We start from the raw sequence: 25529 nt of genomic DNA on the forward strand, positions 1-25529 counted from the left end.
TTCCACCTGGCATCCCTATTGATGCCTCTGTCTGCCAACAGCCGTGGGCCCGTGGCTGGAGGCATGTCTGTCCCAACCTCGTGAATGCCGTATGTCACGCCTGCAGGGAATTTGGTACAAACGTCCACTCAGACTCAAGGGTGAAGAAGTATGATTAGAAGTAGGAGGCCAAAGGTTAAGTGCACTGTTCATTAAATACCTTCATTCCCTACATATAATAATGGATTGCATTTTTATAGCGCCTTTGCACTACGTGCTTACTCAAATCGCTTTACAATGGTCCAATGGTCCATTCATTCATGCATTGGGAGGTGAAGCGGCATACAGTCAAGGCCAGCGTCCTCACTTGGCACATTCACACACACCAATGGTGGCAACCACTGGATATATAGTACGGTATATAAGTCTGGATAGCTATGGATGTAACTGCAACTGGTTGGCAGAGGCATACAAACATGATGCGTTTTTTAAATTTTTCATCGTTAAAGAAAATAATTCTCAAAACACCTATAGGCCTATATATTAAATGTACAGTATATATGCTACACTGGTGTCAAGCACACGACACGTCGCTTGAGCTTCTAAATCAGGTATTTTCGCTGTGTGACACCATCATCTGACATCATCTAAAAAATAAAATTCAGGCTTTTGTTTAAACTACCTTCAATCTGCCTCAAACAGAAGCAGCACCGGCTGGGTTGTAATAATGGCATGGCTTACCTGTGAATCCCTCACGTCATATTGATGGCATCATTCTTGCGACGTAGAGGTTCTCGGTTAGATCTCCAGCTACCCCTAGGCATCTAAGCAATCTGAGACCGTGTAAAGACCAGATGTCGATGTTTACGCTCCTTAAAGGGTAAGACCACTTTTGTAGAGGTTTGGGTTGTGTAGTTACCTTGCCATGATGTAACTCCAAATGTGGACAAGAAATCAAAAATAATTTCTCCAGTGATTAGAAATTGATAATTCAAAATATGCTCCTCATTGACTTACATTGTACGCTGAAACAGCTCTCAAAGTCACTCTTTTAGTACGTAAACAAACACAAACAAAGTTGTTTCAGACAATATAGAGCAACACCAAAACTCATGTGGTTTTATTTCTTCATAAAAATGTTAACTTCCTGTTGATTTGTCCATTTTTATTCAGAAGAAAACCCGGACTGGATCCATGGATCCGGATCCAGATCTTCATATAGTAAAATCAACAGGAAGTTACCAAGAAATAAAACCACATGAGTTTTGGTGTTGCTCTATATTGTCTGAAACAACTTTGTTTGTGTTTGTTTACATACTAAAAGAGTGATTTTGAGAGCTGTTTCAGCGTACAATGTAAGTCAATGAGGAGCATATTTTGAATTATCAATTTCTAATCACTGGAGAAATTATTTTTCTTGTCCACATTTGGAGTTACATCATGGCAAGGTAACTACACAACCCAAACCTCTACAAAAGTGGTCTTACCCTTTAAAGACCTAGTGAAATGAAAAATATGTTTTTCACACTTTTAGAGCATATCCGTGCTCATCATATGGGCATACCAATGCCAAAACAATGGGAAAATGTCAATGTTTGTGTATTTTTGAGGGTACCCGGAGCGGCTATGTCCAGCTTTGAGGGTTTGTGTAAACACAAACATTGTCCTAACACAAACATTGAATGCCATTGACAATGATTGGCCAGTTTTGAATGTTTGTGTAAACGCAAACATTGTGTAAACACAAACATTGAAGACTAAAGTGAGGACGCAAATTGTGATCGGCCAGAATGAGATGATGTATGATGATAAAAGCGCCCCTCACTTCACACGGGTGTGATTTTTACATTAAAAGTCCATAAAAAGACAATTTTAATTACTTCCCACATGTGAACGACAAACGTGCTGCGTGATGACGTTCAGCTACTCTTATGAATATAAATTAATCTTGATTGATTTCATTCACCTGTTTGATTCGCATAGCTGTACGTTCCTCCAAACACAGCTGATCTACTCCGTTTTTAATATCATTCAAGATGACATCCAGACAGTGACTCATTTTAAACTGAATCAGCATGCTAAAATATGTATCTGAAAACATTATAGGTTAGAAAAAAAGCCAGTAGTAGCAAACATGCATTCACTGGCTGTCTCTTTCACTTGTAAACAAACACTAGCTCAATCACTGCACCTGTGTGCAGCAGAGCTACTAATAGCCTGAAGGGATCTAACGCTCTGATTGGTTCAGAAATGTGCAGGCTTCCGTGTCAGACTGAAATAAAATGACCGAAAGAACCATTGCAGTCCTCCTCGATCCCGTGGTGGTCTTTGTTTTCATTAGGGACCAAGAAGTCACGCAGTGACTTTGGTCACTCTTTGTTTTTGTGTTTATTTTTCTTCTCCTTCTTCTTCTCCTTCTCCTTCTTCTTCTTCTTCCGCCAAAAATAGCTGTTCTGACTGAATGGTGCAGTCGGTTTTCGCGAAACGCGGTAATCTGGTAGAGGGCCATGCCAAACGGTGAATATGCGACGCCCAAGACGATTGGCCAAATGGTGGCGCTATAGCGCTCAATTGAAAATGCTAACTTTGAACGTGCATAGCTCATGAACCGTTTGACCGTTGGCAATGACACTTTGATACCCATATGCGTCTCCTCGTGCTGAACAACTTTCGTGTTCTGACTTTTGACCTCTGACCTTTAGATCACCCGCCATTTTGAATTATATGATCAGTACTTTATTTTATTCTCCTTCTGCCAAAAATAGCTGTTCTGACTGAACCGTGCAGTCGGTTTGCGCAAAACTTGTCAACATGATAGAGGACCATGCCAAACGGTGACTATGCGAAGCCCATCATGATTGGCCAAATGGTGGCGCTATAGCACTCAATTGATGCAAAACTTGCAAAACTTGCAAACTTTGAACGTGCATATCTCATGAACCGTTTGACCGTTGGCAATGACACTTTGATACACATATGTGTCTCCTCATGCCGAACAACTTCCGAGTTCTGACTTTTGACCTCTGACCTTTAGATCACCCGCCATTTTGAATTATTTGAAAAACAGTTCAAATGTAACTCCTCCCAGAATCTTTGCTCAAAATGCACGAAAACTTCTACACGTGAACTTTGGACCTATACGGACAAATAATCGTAGCACATTTTTGTTAAGTGAAAAAATGAAGTTTTTATGAGCCAATGAAAATTGCTGTTTTGTGAAAATTATTCTTCTGCCTCTAATACACACACATGCTTATGTCACTTTACTATGCGAATCCCATCATGATTGGCCAAATGGTGGCGCTATAACACTCAATTGATGCAAAACTTGCAAACTTGCAAACTTTGAACGTGCATATCTCATGAACCGTTTGACCGTTGGCAATGACACTTTGATACACATATGTGTCTCCTCATGCCGAACAACTTTCGTGTTCTGACTTTTGACCTCTGACCTTTAGATCACCCGCCATTTTGAATTATATGAAAAACAGTTAAAATGTAACGTCTCCCAGAATCTTTGCTCAAAATGCACGAAAACTTCTACACGTGAACTTTGGACATATACGGACAAATAATCGTAGCACATTTTTTCTAAGTGAAAAAATGAAGTTTTTATGAGCCAATGAAAATTGCGCGCGCACGCACACACACACACACACACACTAAAGTTTATACTGAATGATGTTACTGTTTAGAATGAGTCAACTGACTGTGTCTGCATAGCTCAGTTGGTAGAGCTCTCGCCGTTGGACCACAAGGTTGTGTGTTCAAATCCCGGTAAAGACAACTCAGTGTATCCATTGTGTGCTGCAAGATTTGTGATGACTCAACTATATAAATATTGAAGTAGATTACATTTGACCCATCAGGCACTAGGACATGGCATCACAATAATAGAGATACTAGTAACTGAAATAGTGTAATAAGTCTCATAGTGTAATAAGTGTAATAGTGTAATTGTGTAATATTGAAATAGTGTATTGAGTCAAATTTTTTAATAGTGTAATAAGTGTATTTAGTGTAATAGTGTAATAGTAGTGTAATAGTGTAATAAGTGCAATGTGTAATACCGTACTGTACTGTACCATACTGTGCTGTACCGTATTGTACCATATGGTACTGTACTGTACTGTACTGTACTGTACTGTACTGTACTGTACTGTACTGCACCGTACTGTACTGTACTGCACCATACTGTACTGTACTGTACTGTACTGTACCATACTGTACCATACTGTACCGTACTGTACCGTACCGTACCGTACCGGGACATGTTATGAGCATGTAGATCTGCTAATTTCTAAAAGTCTGAGTACTTATGCTGAACTAACACTGAATGATTTTCCTGTTAACAATGGAGTAACTGATTGTCTCCGTGTAGCTCAGTCAGTCGAGCTCTTGCCCTTGGACCGCAAGGTTGTTGGTTCAAATCCAGGTACCAACAACTCAGCCTGTGAGTCTCATTTGTGCATATTGTTGAACGCCCTGTGGGCCATATCAGTGAGATCAATAACTTTAAAGACTGGTGTGATAATAGCCACCTTATGTTAAACTCCACAAAAACTAAAGAGATGATCTTCAATCCAAATCCATGGTTATGAACGATTGTCTGCCTAACACACACACGCATGCAGCCACGCATGCAGCCACGCACGCACGCACGCACGCACGCACGCACGCACGCACGCACGCAGGCAGGCAGGGGCAGGCAGGCAGGCAGGCAGGCAGGCAGGCACGCAGGCAGGCAGGCAGGCAGGCAGGCAGGCAGGCAGGCAGGCAGGCCGGCACGCACGCACGCACGCACGCACGCACGCACGCACGCACGCACGCACGCACGCAGGCAGGCAGGGGCAGGCAGGCAGGCAGGCAGGCAGGCAGACAGGCAGGCAGGCAGGCAGGCAAGCAGGCAGGCAGGCAGGCAGGCAGGCAGGCAGGCAGGCAGGCACACACGCACGCACACACACACACACACACACAAGACATGCCTAAAATGAGGACACACCTTCTTGTTACCAAATCACTGCATGGTTTTACTGTTTACAATATAGTCACTGATTGTCTCTGTGTAGGTCAGTCAGTAGAGCTCCCGCCTTCGGTCCACAAGGTTGCGAGTTCAAATCCCGGTACCGACAACTCAGCTCGTTGGCCTCATTTCTGCAAGTTGTTCTCATTGCGCATTGTTCTTCTTCTATCTTGGTCCCGCTTTATCGCTGCTTGCAGCTATATTTTTCTTCTTCTCCTTCTCCTTCCGCCAAAAATAGCTGTTCTGACTGAATGGTGCAGTCGGTTTTCGCGAAACGCTGTAATCTGGTAGAGGGCCATGCCAAACGGTGAATATGCGAAGCCCAAGACGATTGGCCAAATGGTGGCGCTATAGCGCTCAATTTAAAATGCTAACTTTGAACGTGCATAGCTCATGAACCGTTTGACCGTTGGCAATGACACTTTGATACCCATATGCGTCTCCTCGTGCTGAACAACTTTCGTGTTCTGACTTTTGACCTCTGACCTTTAGATCACCCGCCATTTTGAATTATATGATCAGTACTTTATTTTATTCTCCTTCCGCCAAAAATAGCTGTTCTGACTGAACCGTGCAGTCGGTTTGCGCAAAACTTGTCAACATGATAGAGGACCATGCCAAACGGTGACTATGCGAAGCCCATGACGATTGGCCAAATGGTGGCGCTATAGCACTCAATTGATGCAAAACGTGCAAAACTTGCAAACTTTGAACGTGCATATCTCATGAACCGTTTGACCGTTAGCTATGACACTTTGATACACATATGTGTCACCTCATGCCGAACAACTCTTGTGTTCTGACTTTTGACCTCTGACCTTTAGATCACCCGCCATTTTGAATTATATGAAAAACAGTTCAAATGTAACTCCTCCCAGAATCTTTGCTCAAAATGCACGAAAACTTCTACACGTGAACTTTGGACCTATACGGACAAATAATCGTAACACATTTTTTCTAAGTGAAAAGATTAAGTTTTTATGAAGCAATGAAAATTGCTGTTTTGTGAATTTTTTTCTTCTGCCTCTAATACACACATATGCTTATGTCACTTAACTATGCGAAGCCCATCACGATTGGCCAAATGGTGGCGCTATAGCACTCAATTGATGCAAAACTTGCAAACTTGCAAACTTTGAACGTGCATATCTCATGAACCGTTTGACCGTTGGCAATGACACTTTTATACACATATGTGTCTCCTCATGCCGAACAACTTTCGTGTTCTGACTTTTGACCTCTGACCTTTAGATCACCCGCCATTTTGAATTATATGAAAAACAGTTCAAATGTAACTCCTCCCAGAATCTTTGCTCAAAATGCACGAAAACTTCTACACGTGAAATTTGGACCTATACGGACAAATAATCGTAGCACATTTTTGTTAAGTGAAAAAATGAAGTTTTTATGAGCCAATGAAAATTGCGCGCGCACGCACACACACACACTAAAGTTTGAGTACTTATGCTGAACTAACACTGAATGATTTTCCTGTTAACAATGGAAAAGATTGTCTCTGTCTAGCTCAGTCAGTAGAGATCTCACCCTTGGACCACAAGGTTGTGTGTTCAAATCCAGCTACTGACAACTCAGCTTGTCAGTCTTATTTGTACATATTGTTGAACGCCCTGTGGGCTATATCAGTGAGATCAATAACTTTAAAGACTGGTGTGATAATAGCCACCTTATGTTAAACACCACAAAAACTAAAGAGATGATCTTCAATCCAAATCCATGGTTATGAACGATTGTCTGCCTAACACACACACACGCATGCAGCCACGCACGCACGCACGCACGCACGCACGCACGCACGCACGCACTCACGCAGCCACGCACGCACGCACGCACGCACGCACGCAGGCAGGCAGGCAGGCAGGCACGCACACACACACACACACACACACACCAAAGTTTGAGTACTTATGCTGAACTAACACTGAATGATTTTCCTGTTAACAATGGAGTATCTGATTGTCTCCGTGTAGCTCAGTCAGTTGAGCTCTTGCCCTTGGACCGCAAGGTTGTGTGTTCAAATCCAGCTACTGACAACTCAGCTTGTCAGTCTTATTTGTACATATTGTTGTGGGCTATATCAGTGAGATCAATAACTTTAAAGACTGGTGTGATAATTGCCACCTTATGTTAAACACCACAAAAACTAAAGAGATGATCTTCAATCCAAATCCATGGTTATGAACGAATGTCTGCCTAACACACACACGCATGCAGCCACGCATGCAGCCACGCACGCACGCACGCACGCACGCACGCACGCACGCACGCACGCACGCACGCACGCACGCACGCACGCACGCACGCACGCACGCACGCAGGCAGGGGCAGGCAGGCAGGCAGGCAGGCAGGCAGGCAGGCAGGCAGGCAGGCCGGCACGCACGCACGCACGCACGCACGCACGCACGCACGCACGCACGCACACACACACACACGCAGGCAGGGGCAGCCACGCATGCAGCCACGCACGCACGCACGCACGCACGCACGCACGCACGCACGCAGGCAGGGGCAGGCAGGCAGGCAGGCAGGCAGGCAGGCAGGCAGGCAGGCAAGCAGGCAGGCAGGCAGGCAGGCAGGCACGCACGCACGCACGCACGCACGCAGGCAGGCAGGCAGGCAGGGGCAGGCAGGCAGGCAGGCAGGCAGGCAGGCAGGCAGGCCGGCACGCACGCACGCACGCACGCACGCACGCACGCACGCACGCACGCACGCACACACACACACACACACACAAGACATGCATAAAATGAGGACACACCTTCTTGTTACCAAATCACTAAATGGTTTTACTGTTTACAATATAGTCACTGATTGTCTCTGTGTAGGTCAGTCAGTAGAGCTCCCGCCTTCGGTCCACAAGGTTGCGAGTTCAAATCCCGGTACCGACAACTCGGCTCGTCGGTCTCGTTTGTGCTTGTTGTTCTTATTGCGCATTGTTCTTCTTCTATCTTGGTCCCGCTTTATCGCTGCTTGCAGCTATATTTCCTATTGTTTTCATAAGAATAAGAACAACTTTGTAATGGGAGATGCTGACAGATTCAGCTGCAGAGCTCTGAATCTGTCTTGAGAGATTAGTGTAAGTGTCCTTGAGCAAGACACTCAACCCCTAACGGCTCTGTCCTGATGAGCAGGATGGTGACTTTCCTCTGCCATCGGTGTGTGGGTGAGTGTAATGTACATGGTAAAGTGCTTTGGATTAAGGCCATATGAATGCACCACTTAGACAGCTCGCTCCATAAAAACAAAGGACCCACCCAAAGTCTATTTTTGTTCCCATAGCTCTGTTGTCATGCTGAATGATCTCAGACATATAGACACCCTTACATTTAAACAACCACAACACAGGTTCCCTCCAGCCCACAACCACGAACAAGCCAGGTTGGCGCCTGTTCAACAGGGAGCGGAACTGGGAGGGGGATAGCATGGGAAACTCCTCACTGTCAGGTGAAAAGAAGCAGCTGGTGACTCTCACATGTATAGAGACACACAGGGACTACAAATGTCACACCCTCATTTGAGACAGCGCAGCGGCCCCACTTCTGGTCCGTTAGAACGGTGTACTGCAGGCCAGCCCATAGAAGTCAATTGAAACTCAACTGTAGTTAGCCTACTTTTAAAATAATACGAAATGAACTGAAAACTATATTGATTTGAATAAAAATATGTTTCCAAATGTAGAACTGTCTTTGTCAACATATTGTTGTTTTCTCAATAATACATTTCACATTTAATTTACCACCGACTGACTTTCATTCATCGTCTATATGTTCTACCTACGGCGGGAATCCGACGGTGTGTTTTACCGTTGTCAACTTGTTGTATAATTAACTTGGCTGAATAGTTGGGAAAATAATCCAGCTAAATGGAGTGACATATCCTGACATTTTCAACTACCTAGTGAATTCTCCAGATGAGTATTAATAATTAGTCTTGCAAGATTCTGTTTGGATAATTTTCCACAAATACAGAGCATATAGAAGGGATAAGACCGTGACGTATATACCGTGCGACCACTTTAACTTGAGATTTACAATGCTAGCACTTTGACACACAGATGGAGTATATTAAGGATTGCATTGACAGCTGCAGTACACCATTCTAACAGACCTGAAGTGGGCCCGCTGGGGGCGTGACATTTGTAGTCCCTGTGTGTCTCTATTGGAGGAGACGTGGTTGTCTACTCCAGGGGTTCTCAACGTTTTTGGCCGGGGACCCCCGGAAATGCTTTGGCAATGTCTCGGGACCCCCGCCCCGCCCCCTCCCGACCCCCAATATAAATTGACTGCTACAATAACCTTAAACCATTTTGGGCGGGAACCCCTTTTGGTGTTTTAAGCATTGTTATAATTTAGCTATTGAAAAATAGCAGATCTACAAGCTCATAGCGCGCCACCGAGTGGCGCGCTACGAGCTTGTAGGTCTGCTATTTTTGAAAAATCGTGAAAATAAAATTTAAAAAAAAACCTTTTTTTTTTTTTTTTTTAATAATTTGGGTACCCCCTAAAATAATTTGGCGACCCCCCGAGGGGTCGCGACCCACGGGTTGAGAACCCCTGGTCTACTCTACACCCTCCCCAGGAACAACAAGTAGGGGTTGGCTGTGACAGGGACACGACCAAATTCGCCCAAATACAACAAAAAAGGTTAGAAAATACAAAAAGAGAAGCAGTCTTAGTGTTCAATACTGCATCTGTAAGATGTTTGTGATATAAACGGTACTGTACCTATTCTGGGCATGTCCGCGCAAATAGCAGATCTACAAGCTCACATTGCGTCGTGAGCTTATAGATCTGCTATTTTTGGTGTAGAGAAAAAAAGGGGTGGCCAAGGATAGATCCCTGGGGGACCCTGGTCAACAAAGTAAGGTTTAAGTGGTTACCTAATGAATAGGTGGACATGACATGTAATGTTGGAGCTAACCTCTTGTGTTGGTTCCAGGCTGGGGACGCGTGTCTGCATGTAGCAGCCCGCTACAACCATGTGGCCATGCTCCGCATCCTCCTGGGGGCCTTCTGCTCCGTGTCAGAGAAGAACCTGGTAAGAAAGGCTTGAAATGTAGTGTTTTTCCATAAAAACACACCACTCAACTCAAGACTTAAACATACTAGAATCCACCGTGGTGCATCGATTGTGTCCACGGCCGTGTTTGAGGAGGGAAGCCAGGTGCGCTATGTCACTGCACTTACTGTACCCCCATGGGCTGGGGCAGCACCAATCAGTAGGGATGACTTCAAAAGATATTTGGCTTCTCCAAAGTTTTTGAAAAACAAGAATATAAAAAGAACATCCATAATTCAGATCTGTGCCAAAGTACTTCAGGATCTTAGAGCGCAAATGCTCTTTTCTGAGTTAGATCCTCCATGCAAAAGATCAACAATCATCTGCTGCATTTACATACAGTATACACCTGTATACAAGCATTCAGTGTAGCGTGACGCATGGATGTATTCATATTAATTATCTACACATCTCTCTCTCTGTCCCTGTTGTTTTGTCAGTCTGGGGACACACCGCTACATGTGGCAGCTGCTCTGAACCACAAGAAAACAGTGCGGCTGCTGTTGGAGTCTGGAGCAGACGGCAGCATCTCCAACACTGTGAGTGAGTGCCTGCGGGCCCCATTTGTTCTACATCCTTAGTGCTCTGCGGCTTGGTTCTGTGCTCTTCATAACTGAATGTCAACATCACACATCTCTGTCCAGAGTTCAGTAGAGACACTATCCTCTTTAGGGCTTTTTATAACAAACTAATTACCTCTCAGAACTATATTTAACACTTTGTCTGTCTATAATCTGTTTAAATACTTACTTATACCCGCTGCTATTTTATATGGACATTATCATATATTTAATTTGACTGTCTTTCCCAATTCTAACTGTACCTGTTAGAAAAAATATTATGTCCGAGTCTGACAGTCTGTCTATGACAATATTCAAGTTGTTTCGGATTCGGACTGTGCCTTTGCAAGCCGACTAATGCATGAGTGTTTCTCTGTCTGCAGGCTGGCCAGACAGCGTTGGACCAGGCCAGAGAACACAACAATCCAGAGGTCGCTCTGCTGCTGACTAAAGCCCCTCAGGTGAGACCAGTCTGACATTGACGTTTATGGTGTTGTGCTCCTTTAGTTCGGTCAGAGCGTGTATCGTTTCTTGGCTGTCACATCTCGATGTTTTGGAATTCCCGAAAGGCATTAAGTCATTGCATTATACTGTATATTCCCAGCAGCATCCGTTAACCACTTTAACTGTGGCATCCCTATTTTGGGCATGTCATTGTAGGCTTGAATGTTCAGAAATGGTGAGATATTGTCCAAAAGAAATTCAAACCTTTCAGTTTTCCAAAACGACTAAAAACAATGGATGTCTGTAACCAACACACAGACGTTGAGGGGGTTCAAAAGCATTGATTTATGAAAAAATAAATTGAGTTTTTGCCATACAGTCAGCGGTGAGCTGGCGGTAGGGCCGCACATGCACATGCACGACAATGCGCGTTGACGGCACGATCAACACCTACAACAAAGCAAGCGGTGGCGCCATCTATACCTGTCTGGCAGGCTCCTGCATAACATTTCCTGATGTTCTCAGTCACTTCACATCCTCAGTTACATTGTATAAACGGCCATGCAGGTAGCTTAGCCTAGTATTATTCTGCTATAGCCAACTGCATGCTAATATCTAGATGACGACCCACCGAAGAAGACATATGTGTCCAGATTCAAGAGGAAACTTTGTTTCGTGCCTAAACGCAGTGTGTGCCTGTCGACTCCCAGCTGTTGGGAGTTCTTTTTCTTTTTCTGGAAACTGGAATTAGGCAATCCTTACAAATGTGAGTTTACGTTCTCTACCAATAAGTCCATAGACCATATGAAAAAAATGCATATAAATATCAGCTCCTGATCGTGGCTATCATTGCGCTAGGGTTGCGTTTTCTGTTAGTCACTCAGACAATTTAAGTGAAATAACATTTAGTTTAGTTGTTTCGATCATCAACAGTAGGCTATTCATAAACATTATACTGTACATTTTATAATGTACAGCATTACATTGTTGGATGTACATTATACTGTACATCCAACAGAACATTTCTCTTCAGGGGAATGAAATCAGTTGAACCAGGAAGTGTGAAATCCTGTTGTCCACTCCAGGGAATGGAACAAATAACACTGAATTCAGTAAGAGTTGTTGACCTGTACTCTCTTGCTAATCTACGCTTGTAGGTCTACCTCCAACCTTCCACCATATACTTTTATGCCTATCGTATGTTGGTTTATTTACAAAAGTTCAGTGAATGAACACGTTTCTTTTTTCTTTCCATTTAGCCTATTGTTAATTTACTAAATACTACTGATCAGCTCAAAACCTGAAACTCACATGGTTATCCTTGTTGGAAGTTCTTGTGATTGTTTTAAAACCACTATTTTGAAAATAGGCCTAATGTAAGTGATGTTGTAATCTCATATCTTTAAAAAGAAGAAAAATAAAGACATTAAGGTAAAGAAATGTTGTGTGATTATTTTAAGTAGGCCTACTTATGGGTGAGTACCTATATGCAAAGGGCTTTTATATAAAACTAAAAGGAAAATAATTAATTGAAACAAAAATAAAAAACAACAAATTTACAATGCAACTAAATTAGAATAGCTGGTTTTGGCCTGGGCCGTGGCTCAGTGGTCCAGGCACCTTGGCTGGTAATGGCTTTTACTGCATGTCACTCCCCCATCTCTCTACCCATTTCCTGTCAGCCTACTGTCTGTCCCTCTATAAAAAATATAAAATAATGGCGAAAGCCAAAAAAAAACAAAAAATGAATAGCTGGTTTTCCATCATATATTTTAATACAGTATTTCAACTAGCACGAGCTGAGTGGCTATGTGCACATACATGCATGTGCACGTGACGTCATTAAAATACAGCCCTACTATAGTTAAAAAATCCACAGCACACCACTGCATACAGTGACAATATAATAGTTTACAAAATGTTCTATTTCAAGTGGATGTCAGAGTATAGTCATAGTGCTTGGCGTGTGAACAATGGACATCCATTGAAATGGTTAATGAGGCTTTAGGCGTTTAGCTTCCACTGAGTTGACACAGAATACATGTCCTCCACATGACTTCACTCAAACATCAGCATCAGACTCATTCATTCTCCCTGTCCCAAAGACTCCCAACCAAATTCATTGTAAAACAACATCATTTGGGATGAGATGTTAGATTAAACGCATAAAAAATGCAGGAACTTGAGAACCTTGTTGCCACTTGAGTATTGAGAGGAATAATTAGGATTAAATTATGCCTTTATTACTGTGTGTGTGTGTGTGTGTGTGTGTGTGTGTGTGTGTGTGTGTGTGTGTGTGTGTGTGTGTGTGTGTGTGTGTGTGTGCACGCTCGCAAGATTGTGGCTAGTGCATCTGTGGTAGTGTGTGCATGTGTATTTGTGTAGACCTGTGTTTATGCATTGTTTATGCAGACTCCATTTATCTCCTTGGCTGAATAAACACACACTCTAAATTGGCGTCTGTCTGTCTGTCTGTCTGTCTGTCTGTCTGTCTGTCTGTCTGTCTGTCTGTCTGTCTGTCTGTCTGTCTGTGTCTGTCTGTCTGTCTGTCTGTCTGTCTGTCTGTCTGTCTGTCTGTCTGTCTGTCTGTCTGTCTGTCTGTCTGTCTGTCTGTCTGTCTGTCTGTCTGTCTGTCTGTCTGTCTAGGTCCAGAGCTTCACACGTGGCAGGAGTGTAAGGAAGAGGAGAGACAAGCTAAAGGCAGAGGGCAGAGCCCAGTCGGTGCCCAGAGATGAGATGCTGCCCAGCAAGGTACAGTACAGTACAGTACAGTACAGTACAGTACAGTGACCGCTGTCACAGACAACCTCTCATCACGGCGCTGGAGATTTGTTTAACCCATTAACACCTGTGGTCGATTCCAGAAATTCCATCTAAATAAGTAGTTCTCACACTTTCGAGATTAAAAATGTTCAGAAATAGCACATGTACAAGCTCGCCACAAGGCACAAAGTGACGCACTGTGGTTGTTGTGGTTCTTTCAGAACAGTGTGTCTGCCGCTGAGGACACCCAGAGCAGTGAGCGTCTGGCCTGCAAACACAACGACATCGCCGACACCAACGGCAAGAGAGGCAAGAACAGGAGGCACAAAGACAAGGTACAGTACAGCAAGCTGTCACAGTCGCCAGAGCGACAATAAAACAATTCAATAGGAGTGAGATGATAATTGTACGTAGGACTGTCCCCATTACAAATTTAGGTTGACGATTAATTGTCACACAAATTAATGATTAAATTGTGTTTTTTGCATTGAACATTGGAACATTTTGGAACAATTTGTATTTCTGTTTGCCTTTTAGGCTTCGTAATCACAAATTGCACAGGACAGATAACTTAAATATACGACAAATAACTTATTATTATTGACAAATTATTATTTCTAAAAAAACAAGCTGCTATTACTGCTGTTTTTGAAAAAACAAGGAAACGATTGAGGAATATGCAAAAATAATTGTGATTATCTCAAATAATTGCGATTATCTCAAATAATTGTGATTATGTAATAATTGTGACAGGCCTAATGTAGGTAGATCACACAGCCCTACACAACATGCACCCAGCAATAACCAGGCGCTTGCACGCTTACAATCACAAGTGTTCATTTAAAGCTGAAGTTTGTAAGATTTACATTATAGCCATGTTCAGGCATGCACAGTTTTTTCTTCCAGATGGAGGGGCTGTATGAACGCAATATTCCAGCTCAGTAGGAATCGGACCGTACATGCAACAGACTTTATGCTGGCGGGCTTGACTTAAAGTCTGGGTGATATCCGATTGAGCACAAAGTGGCTCAGTGTGTGAATGGACATCTGCTTTTTTATTACCGGTGTTTGAGTTGGAAATATTCACTCAAATTAAATTAATCAATCCACGAGACACTGTAAGATGCATTTGCTTGATGATGCGTTAGTCATGGTATTCATTCATAATTCAACCTCTATTTATTTTCTCTAAATACACTGAGAGCAGAGCCCTCATTTTCAATGATGCCGAGATGACAAAATGCATAATACAGTGTAATAATATTGAATATAGGAACAGCAGGATAAAACAAGTTATATATTGTGAATATGCGCAAAGAACACAGTATGAAAACAATAATAAAGACATCTAAATTAAAACAACAACATTTTAGCAAACACGTTTCTAAATTGCCCCAGTGAGTGAGATCATGGAGTAAATTTCTCAATTCATTCCAGGTAGAGGGAGTGCTAAAACCAAAGGCTGTTTTACGTAGCTCGGTGTTGGCCTTGGGGACCCATAATGGGATGTATTCCTGAGAACGAGTTTGATGAATGGAAGTATTTGGTTTTAACAGTGATGAAAAGCATGACGGTGATTTATTTAACAGAGCTTTATAAATGTAAGTGTAAATGATGGTCTCTTCTTAAGGAGAGAGAGGGCCAACCAACTTTAGTGTATAAAGTGCAATGGTGGGTATTATATGGGTCACATGTGATGAACCTTAGAGCAGAGTGGTAGATGGCATCTAGGGGTTGGCCTCTATGATCCTCTTTCTGCAAAACAAGGGGAAATACTATTTATTACCATGTTTTGCCCGCAATGTTGATCAGGTTCTCGATATGGAACTTGGAGGTGAATTTATCATCGATCCATATGCCCAGATATTTATAATGTTGGACTCTTTCAAGTGGTGTACCAGATAAAGTGCAATTTTTTTTTAATTGTCAAATCAATCGATTTTTCTCTGGTGAAAAACATGCACTTTGTTTTTCTTTGTAATATTCGTCATCGGCAAAGTCGGTGACTGTGTAATCTCTTATGACCTAAAAGTTTGTATGGGTCAAAGTAAAATAAAAGGATATTAATGAACTGAGGTGGTCTTTCCATGGGCAGCCTGCCCTGTCGGACCCCCTCCGCCGCAGGGAGAACAGGCACAGCGAGGCAGCTCACAGGAGGAAGGCTAAACAGCGGGGGTCCTCCTCCCCCCAGCCGCCAGGACCTCCACACAACTACAAGGCCTTCCAGCTCTACACCCTGTACCGCGGCAAGGACGGCAAGATCATGCAGGTGCGAAGAACGCTCACTGCGCCGCAAATCAACCCCATCTTTCCCCTGCAGCAATTTAATGCATTAAGACCTGACGCTGATTCTATGAATGTCTTTCAAACCAGTGGTTCTTCAGAAATGTTCAAAAATAGCAGATGTGTTCACAGCCATGATCTTGTACATCTGCTATTTTTGAATAGCCAACGCAAAAATCTAAAATGAAACAGATGTTTTCCCGGTTGTAGCTGTAGCTCTTCCATTCCAACATGGAAGGTGACGCTGTTATGCTGTGTTTATTTTATATATATTGTCGCTGTCTGACACTTTAAATCACCATATTTCATAATTATATGTTTTTTCATAAATTAATGCTCCATTTTATAATTTGACGTCTGAAGTTGCGAAAATAGCTGATCTACAAGCTCACAACGCATTGCGATGCTACGAATGTGCGATGTTTGCTATTTTTTTGGATACTAGAATTTCACATCTGGGTCCCACCATCGATTCGACATGTCGATATGTCCGAGTCTTAGGGTCCGTTCAGACAAAACATGCAGGCAATGTGGCTGCACATGTGATTGTGCCGAACCTTGGGTTTGAGCTGACTGTTATGTTCGCATGCAGGCTCCTCTGAACGGCTGCCGCTGTGAACCTCTCATCAGCAAACTGGAGAACCAGCTGGAGGCCACCAAGGAGGAGATGAAGACGGAGATCCACACCGTCCAGGACCTGATGAACAACAAGATGGGTCAGCTGGACCGCAAGAACAAACACCAGGTACATGTCACATAGTATGCAGAAATTAATACAAATTTTGAACATTCTAGCATAAGTATAAAATAAGGTTTAATACCCAATTCAGGATGCTTGGTGTTCCACAGTTAAACATACAGTATGATGATTATATTATATTAACAAGGATGGGATTTAAACTTTTTTAGGATGGCTTTAGCGTTCCACACTCTGGAAAAACCCACACATTTGTGGGAATTTAACCTGTGACATTAGCGTTTGGGTTCCAGGGGCAGCATATCCTGCCCCAGCCAGTGTGATTTCTGGTCTAGAGGGGCGGATTCATATTTTCCCGCGAAAATAGCTGGTGGATCCTATTGTTTCACCGATCTGTGCGCCCGCCCCCGCCTTCTCCCCTCACCCCGGTAGACTACAGCGGAGAACACTGACGTCACCAAATTTGGAGCGACGCGCCTCTGCAGTCTGCACTGTTATTGGTTAGCGAAATACAAGGTTCACTCCCACTCCTATGCCATATTTCCTAGCTCGTTCGCCCCAGGCTTTTTTTCTTTCTTTTGAAAACAAAAAGCCTGCGGTCCCCGAGGCTAGGGGCAGCAGCTAAACGCTAGCCCTCACATATAGTACAGCAGGCTCATTCAGTTGATTAGCTTCATCTCAGGGATGTGTGTTCATTCCAGCTGAGTGCAGATGTTGCTCTAAGTGTTTTGATAGTGGTCATGCGTACGCCAATGGGCAGCAGAGCATTGAACTAACGGGGCGAGAATTTACTGGTTCCTGTGACGAGGACAAACAGAGCGTAAAGCACTTTCGGAATGATATTATATAGGATTTTACTTTCTGTAGAAGATCTTTAATAAAACATCTTTCCCAAATTGCTGAGCTGCTATTTTCGCTTAACCCTTTAAAACCGGGAAAGCATATAAAAATAAATCGTGAAAATGAGTGCAAATATTTGAATATATATATATTTTTAAAGCAAACATAATTAATCACCCAATTGCTGCTGGGGGTCCCTGGCACAACATATTTTGAGATGGGTGTCGGCGGCCAAATACATATAATTTTGGGTGTCCTTGACATGAAAATGTTTGAACACCCCTGTTATAGCAAAATAGTTTTCATTCTTTTCAGAAAACTGTTGAGATTTAGAAAACATTTTTGTAGACTCAGCCTCAGGTCTTAATGGGTTAAGTGGTTAATATACTGACAGGGGCTAGGGTTCCATTCCATTCCCCCCGAGGTCATCCATATATGAATAATATATGGAGTGATGGTCCTGTACACTCCTACCTGGGAAGATACCATGCAGAATATCGCATGCATGCATTATGTAAGTCAATGGTTCTTCAACTTTTTATGTCAAGGGCCCCCAAATAGATATGGCTTTGGCTGCAGACCACCATCTACACATATTTTGCGCCAGGGACACTATACAAATTGTGTTGTACTGACACGATAGTGACATTTGTTATTTTATAAGCATGAATTAATAGTTAATAGGGAACTTTGTCCTTATATTTAGTATAATGTAGGACAGGTTGTTTCATGGTATTGTGATGGGACTTGATGATGTGTAGTGTATCACTGCAGACAGAGTGATGATGTGTAGTGTATCACTGCAGACAGAGTGTTTCATGGTATTGATGATGTGTAGTGTATCACTGCAGACAGAGTGACATAAGGGACTTGATGATGTGTAGTGTATCACTGCAGACAGAGTAACATAAGGGACTTGATGATGTGTAGTGTATCACTGCAGACAGAGTGACATAAGGGACTTGATGATGTGTAGTGTATCACTGCAGACAGAGTGACATAAGGGACTTGATGATGTGTAGTGTATCACTGCAGACAGAGTGACATAAGGGACTTGATGATGTGTAGTGTATCACTGCAGACAGAGTGACATAAGGGACTTGATGATGTGTAGTGTATCACTGCAGACAGAGTGACATAAGGGACTTGATGATGTGTAGTGTATCACTGCAGACAGAGTGACATAAGGGACTTGATGATGTGTAGTGTATCACTGCAGACAGAGTGACATAAGGGACTTGATGATGTTTAGTGTATCACTGCAGACAGAGTGACATAAGGGACTTGATGATGTTTAGTGTATCACTGCAGACAGAGTGACATAAGGGACTTGATGATGTTTAGTGTATCACTGCAGACAGAGTGACATAAGGGACTTGATGATGTTTAGTGTATCACTGCAGACAGAGTGACATAAAGTACATACACACAGACGGCCTGATTGCAGTAGTTGGCAATCGCTTTAATTGCTCAACTAATACAAAATGGGACAAGATTACATTCTTACAGACAGACAGACAGCCTCATTACAATAGTTTCTACAAATCGCTTTAATTGCTAAACTAATAGGAAATGCAATGAAATGTGATAGTTTTTTATGCTGTGTTGTTTTGATTATGCCAGTGGTTCTCAAAGTGGGGTCCAGGGACCCCCAAGGGAACTTGAGGAGTTACGGAAAAGGAAAATCAAACTGGTGGTCATACAATGAAAATGAACTGTATTATGTCACTCTGGTGTTAAGCCTTACATGACGTGTTATGTCTCAGATTCGGGCTCTTGACAAGATGACTGTGGAGAGGGTCTCTGCTGAACGGGGCGAGTGCCTCCATCGCATCGACCAGCGGGCTACACAGGAACGACAGGAAGGGGAGAAGAGACAGGTAGAAGCACTACAGCAGCAGCCACCTTCAGCACATCCACGTTTCAAGCTGAATTACTCTAATGAGCAACTAATGGATACAATATACAATATTATGTTACTTCCAAGAAAAGAATGCTATTATCCAAGAAACCTTGGATGAACCCAATTTAGGATTACTTGTTCCACACAATGATTGGCATCAACAAGGATGGGATGCAGAGAAGAAAATGGATGAGTTGTGAATTTCCTTCAACATATTTGTGATTTTGCTCTTCCACTGGCACCCTGTTATATAATACTACTAAGGTACAATAAACAGTTCGTCAAGTTGAACTAATGCAGATAGGCCAACAACGTCTGAATACACAAATCCAATCTGATCACTTGCAAATCAGTGTGTCAGTCAGTCCTACAGATCGTATTTGAGAAGCAAATCAGATCTGACTGCAGTCTGAACAAGGTCTGCAGTCTTCCTTCTGCATGTGACTAAACTTCTCCATGTTTTTTTGTTTCTCCTGCCTTTTATCAAGCAGGCCTCAATAGTCAACGAGCTAAAGAGCTGGTGTCTGACCAAGCTTCAGAACATGGAGTCGCGGTTCACCGGGGACAAACTGCAGCGCTCGTCCTCCATGACGGATGGCCTGAGTGAGGCCGATGTAGACGGGCTCACGGTGCTTCCTGTCGGGCAGGGAGGCAGCGGTGAGTGCCTGGCGCCCGGCGACACCACCAGCGCCCCTGCGTTGCCAGACGATGCCCAGGAAAACTCCGGTGCAAAAGAGGGAGGCTCGACCAAACACTACTTTGTGGTGCACGCAGACAGCTCCCCAGGTATGCAGGTCACAAAAACACACACACACAGATCCATGCGCACACACACACACACAGATCCACGCGCACACACAAACATTCAATGAACAGAGACTTGTTTTAGCACATACACTACATGCTTATGTAACTTAACATTACGTAATCTGAGCACATTACGCTTCAGTTGTGACCTCTGTGATGTAAATTAGCGACTGCTGCCAGGCAGAACATTATCCGCGAAATGTTCACTTAAGTTGCCGGAGGCATGTTTCTAATTATTCATGAATGCATACATGTATTGATTGATTGATTGATTGAAGAATTTATTAACAGTTTGCAGAATTACAGTACATTTCAAGCACAAACTCAATACAAAGGCTGTTAACTGTGAGTGGACGACCCAATTAAGCATTACACTTGTTTCCAATAGGGTCCACCATGTTCAAATCATCAAAACATTTAGAGACGTACAAATAGACACTTCTATAGACAGAACAGGAATTCATCATAAAGGAGGTAAAAAGGGAAAAGAAATATATACAGTGAGGGGAAAAAAGGGGGGGGGGATTCAGATTTTACGGGGGCCAGTTTCGAATTGCAGCCATCCGTAGGTGCCCTTTGAGAGCGGTTTTGAAGGAGTCAAGGGATTCGCATGTCTTAATGACAGTTGGTAGGGCGTTCCACATTTTGGTGGCATAGGAGCGAAAAGAATTTAGTCCCTTGTTTGTGCCGAATCTGGGTTGTACATGGTTCGTTGCACTCCCTCTGGTGTTGTGGGTGTGGACTTCGTTAACATTAAGGAAGTATCTAGACAGGTACATGGGTATCTTGGTGGTGTATCGAATCTTGTGGACCAGACCCATTGCAAGATGCTGTACTCTGTCGTCGACCCTAAGCCATTCCAGCCTGTCGAAGTGGGCAGGGGTGAGGTGGGTTCGGGGGGCTAGATCAAGTAGGAGCCTGACCAGTTTGTTTTGGGAAGTCTGGAGCCTGGTTTTAAGGGCCTTTGAGGTGCTGTGGTACCAGGAGGTGCATGCATAGTCAAAGCAACCCTGTACAAGGGCTCCTGTTAAGGTCTTCAAGGTGTTTTTGTTGACCAGTGAGGAGATCCTGTAGAGGAATCTTGTTCTATGGTTGACTTTTTTGATTACGTTGGTGGCCATTTTATCACCGGAAAGATTAGCCTCCAGGATGGAACCTAGGTAGGTAATTTCATCTTTACGTGTGATAACATTGTCACCCACTCTAACCAAGAAGCCATTTGCCTTGCTGAGATTACTAATAGAGACAAAGAGAATGGATTCAGTTTTTCCCAGGTGTAAAGATAGTTTGTTATCAGCGAGCCAGGTGCAGATTCTACCGAGTTCAGAGCTGAGGGCATTTTCAACCTGCAGTTTGTCCCTGTCCGAGACCAGCAGTGCTGAGTCATCTGCGAACAGGAACAAGTTGCAGTCACAAGCTGAAGTCATGTCGTTTACATATATTAGGAACAGTAGAGGCCCTAGTATGCTTCCTTGTGGAACGCCACAGCTCACTGGGAGGGGGGGGGGACAGTGTTCCGTTCACTTCCACCATCTGTTCTCTCCCCTCCAGGTAGGATTGCATCCAGCTCACTGATGTGCTATCGAAACCAATTGCTTTTAGCTTGTTAACCAGTATGGAGTGGTTCACGGTGTCAAAAGCCTTTTGGAGGTCCAGCATGACCATGCCGCAGTATTTGCCAGCGTCCACCTCTTGTTTGATGTGGTCGCTCAAATAGAGAAGGCATGTGTCAGTGGAGTGGGATGTTCTGAAGCCAGATTGGAACTCGTACAATAATTTATTAGTGGCAAGATACTTTTCAACCTGTTCATAGACTATTTTTTCCATCACTTTCGAGATGGAACTAAGAATAGAAATAGGGCGGTAGTTGCCGGGGTCTAATTTACTCCCTTTCTTGTGCAAGGGGGTTACTTTGGCCAGTTTGAAATCTTGGGGGACCTGTCCCTGTTTGATGGAGAGGTTTACTATGTGGGTGATGATTGGAGCTATAGAGATGGCTGAGTCTCTGAGAAATGTGGAGGGAATGTTGTCATGGCCTGTGGCCTTGTGGGGTTGGAGGGCACTCAGTTTCTTAATTACCTCATCAGTTGTTACCATAACTAGTTTAAAATCGTCTTTACAAACACCTAGGTTTCTGTAGAAGGTTGTAATGTGCTCTACACCAAAGAGCCCAGAGTGGGAGGGCAGTTTGTTAACCAGAGTTGTTGCTATGTTTGTAAAGAAGATATTCAAGTAGTTGGCCACATCAAGGTTGTCAGTGATGTACACTATATGCACCACATATTAACAGCATGGTTGGAATAATCAAGAATGATTCAAGTGAGTGAGCGGTGCCGTTTTGAGGTTTATTTAATCAGAAATAATATGCGGGCATTAAATAAATAAATGCCTCCAACAGACGGTGAGAGGAACCAGAAGGCAGAAAGTACCTCCCCGGCTACAGCGTCCATCCAAGTGGTTCGACCCAAGGAGCGTTCCCTGACCTCTGCTGTCCCCCAGAGGCGGCATGAGGAACTGCAGGACATGGACAGCTTGGAACGCAGAACCAGGGCCAACAGAGGCAGCAGTCTGTCCCCCGCTACGGAACGCCGCTGCAGCGGGAGACAGGAGCACAAGGACAGGGACAACAAGGACAGGGACAGAGACCGGGATCGGACCAGACACCACAAGAGGCACTCCCAGGGCAGGACTAAGTCTAAAGGCGCCACGTCGGGTAGTAAAACACAAACTCTGGAGGTGTTCGGGGACGGACCGCCGGCGGGGGAGCACTCCTTTGAACAGGAGAAGGACAACATGCACGCCATGGAGGTGACGCAGTACTTTTTCGAGGCGGTGTCCACGCAGATGGAGCGCTGGTACGAGAGGAAGATCCAGGAGGCACGCTGGCAGGCCGACCAGAAGGCCCAGGCCGACAGGGCTGCGCTCATAGAGAGGATCACCTATCTGGAGGACGAGCTGCGGTTGTTGAGGACTAACCGACAGGATGACTGCTAACACACACACACACACACCCCCACACACACACACACACACACACACACACACACACACACACACACACACACACACACACACACACACACACACACACACACACACACACACACACACACACACACACACACACACACACACACTGGAACTGGAAGATTGTCCACTGCTAGGACTTGGAAGAACTGGAACTACATGGTTGTCTAATAGAAGAGGAATCACGACAGAACTAGCTTGAACATGTGTAGAGCGTCTAGTTGTGTGATCATGAAGACTAATAGATCAGGTGCTATTGCATACTCACACCTGTTCTAAACAGGGCAAATCACATATAACTGATCAAATTTAGACAGCCACATCCGTGCCACAATAAATAAAGTAAACCAAAACGATACCGGTATTTGTTCCTGAATAAATGAAGGGTTTTATTCCAAAAGACATACAGGTATATATGCTAACATGCATGAGGGGGGGGGGGGGGGGGGCAGGTGGTCAGTTCATTTTCAAAACCCCATGATTATGTCATTAGAAATACTTTATTGAGCAAAGGTCTTAACCACTGTATTTTTTGTTGACCGGGCTTCCCCAGGGGTTTCGTTCTCCTAATTTCTGGATAGTTATGGATTTTGGAACAAAACTCTTCAGAAGCATCCTTATTCCTTACAGTTACATTTCATTGTAACCTATCGGCAGCTCTCACTGTGCATTTCAAAACAGTGGATATACTAAAGCTAGATGTTTCAAATGGATCTATTGTACCATTTGCAGTAGGTTAGGTAGGCTACACAATAAAACATGAAAGGGCATTATGACACTTGTGTTGCACAAGCACAATTAACCTACTCTTTTCTACATATTGTCACACATCTCTAAGTGTACATTTTATGTGCTGAGAAGAATCTCTTCACATGACAACATTTGGGGGGATTCTGAAAGTCAGCAATGGTGTATACTGTATAGAATATCAGCATAATAAGCTTTATTTTATTGTTATTCTGCATGCTGGAAACCAGCCTTGTGACTTAAGCCCTGTACATAATTCATTGAACAGGGTCCCCCACAGGTCTGTACTTGGTCCCCTCCTGCTTTCTCTCTATATCAAATCTTTTCTCTGAAAATCTAAAGCTTGCAACACAATGTGTTTGTAGAGCTTGTGAATTTGCTATGTTCCAAATTATGACAATAGGGACACTAGGGTTCATGGGGTTTAGAAGGGCAAACCATGGAAGTGAAAGTGGCCAAAAACAACAAAGCACTGAAGACCCAGCCCAGTCCATATTAAACATTCTTAGAGGGTAGAATTGAATTATACAAATGTCAGTTACTTGCATTTCTGTCCACTGACATCACAGCCAGGTTTGAATGCACACAGCACATACATTCCTGTAAGTGTACCGTGTGCTAGTTTCTCTCTTGAGTTACAAATGGAACACTGAAGATTTTACTGTGTGGGAACAGTCCAAAATCTAATGATCATCATCCCAGCATGGGAAATATTTGGCAGTTTAGTTTGTAAATTACAGCTGGCCATGATGTGAAAAGGAGTGATCCCACACACGCCTGGAACTTGTAAAATGTTAATTCAAAAATTATGTTTTGGTCATTAGACTATCAGCACAAACCATGGCCAGAGGTATCAAGACTATCAACTGATGTGTGCAGGATCAGTCTGTATCTATTAGTGGATTATAATCGCATCTATGATGCATTTATAAGCTATTGTCCTACGCATTACATTTTAGTGAAGACCTGGGCATGTGTTAATAAGCACAATTACATTTAGGTACAGTACCAAGGTAACTGTGCAGAATAATTCCAATTTACTTCTACATATTTGTAATGATTAAAAAATAAATGAAATGCCAGGACCCTGTTTTTTATAGAAACTACATTCCACAAGTCACAACACCAATACAGCACTTATCTTTTCATTCATAAAAGGTATGGCGGGGCGACGATATGGGCAAAATGAAATATCACAATAATTTTGAACAAATATTCATCAATTTCCTTTATCTAATAGCTAAAATAGCTGATCTACTATTTTAACAATTTTATTTTTGTATAAAACAAACTCATAATAAACACTAATACCACCATACCACAATACTAGGATATGGCGGTGAATCTTTATGATTCTGATATCTAGTCTCATATCAC

General features: G+C 43.3%; 1 protein-coding gene across 2 annotated transcripts in view; it reads left to right on the forward strand.

The window, feature by feature from the left end:
- Positions 1-25257, forward strand: part of ankrd6b (ankyrin repeat domain 6b) — a 63617-nt gene extending 38360 nt beyond the window's left edge. Inside the window, exons 7-16 of one of the 2 annotated variants that reach the window (XM_079526883.1) lie at positions 9962-10060; positions 10522-10620; positions 11025-11102; positions 13732-13836; positions 14070-14183; positions 15944-16117; positions 16724-16876; positions 19435-19548; positions 20060-20357; positions 22777-25257. In XM_079526883.1, coding sequence (XP_079383009.1) covers positions 9962-10060; positions 10522-10620; positions 11025-11102; positions 13732-13836; positions 14070-14183; positions 15944-16117; positions 16724-16876; positions 19435-19548; positions 20060-20357; positions 22777-23372 — 1830 coding nt within the window. In that variant the 3' untranslated portion in view covers positions 23373-25257. The remainder of the gene's footprint in view (positions 1-9961; positions 10061-10521; positions 10621-11024; positions 11103-13731; positions 13837-14069; positions 14184-15943; positions 16118-16723; positions 16877-19434; positions 19549-20059; positions 20358-22776) is intronic. The other variant, XM_079526884.1, reaches the window with a different exon arrangement.
- The last annotated feature ends 272 nt before the right edge of the window (positions 25258-25529 follow it).

Source organism: Electrona antarctica, assembly GCF_951216825.1.
Source record: "Electrona antarctica genome assembly, chromosome: 17".
NCBI lineage: Eukaryota > Metazoa > Chordata > Actinopteri > Myctophiformes > Myctophidae > Electrona > Electrona antarctica.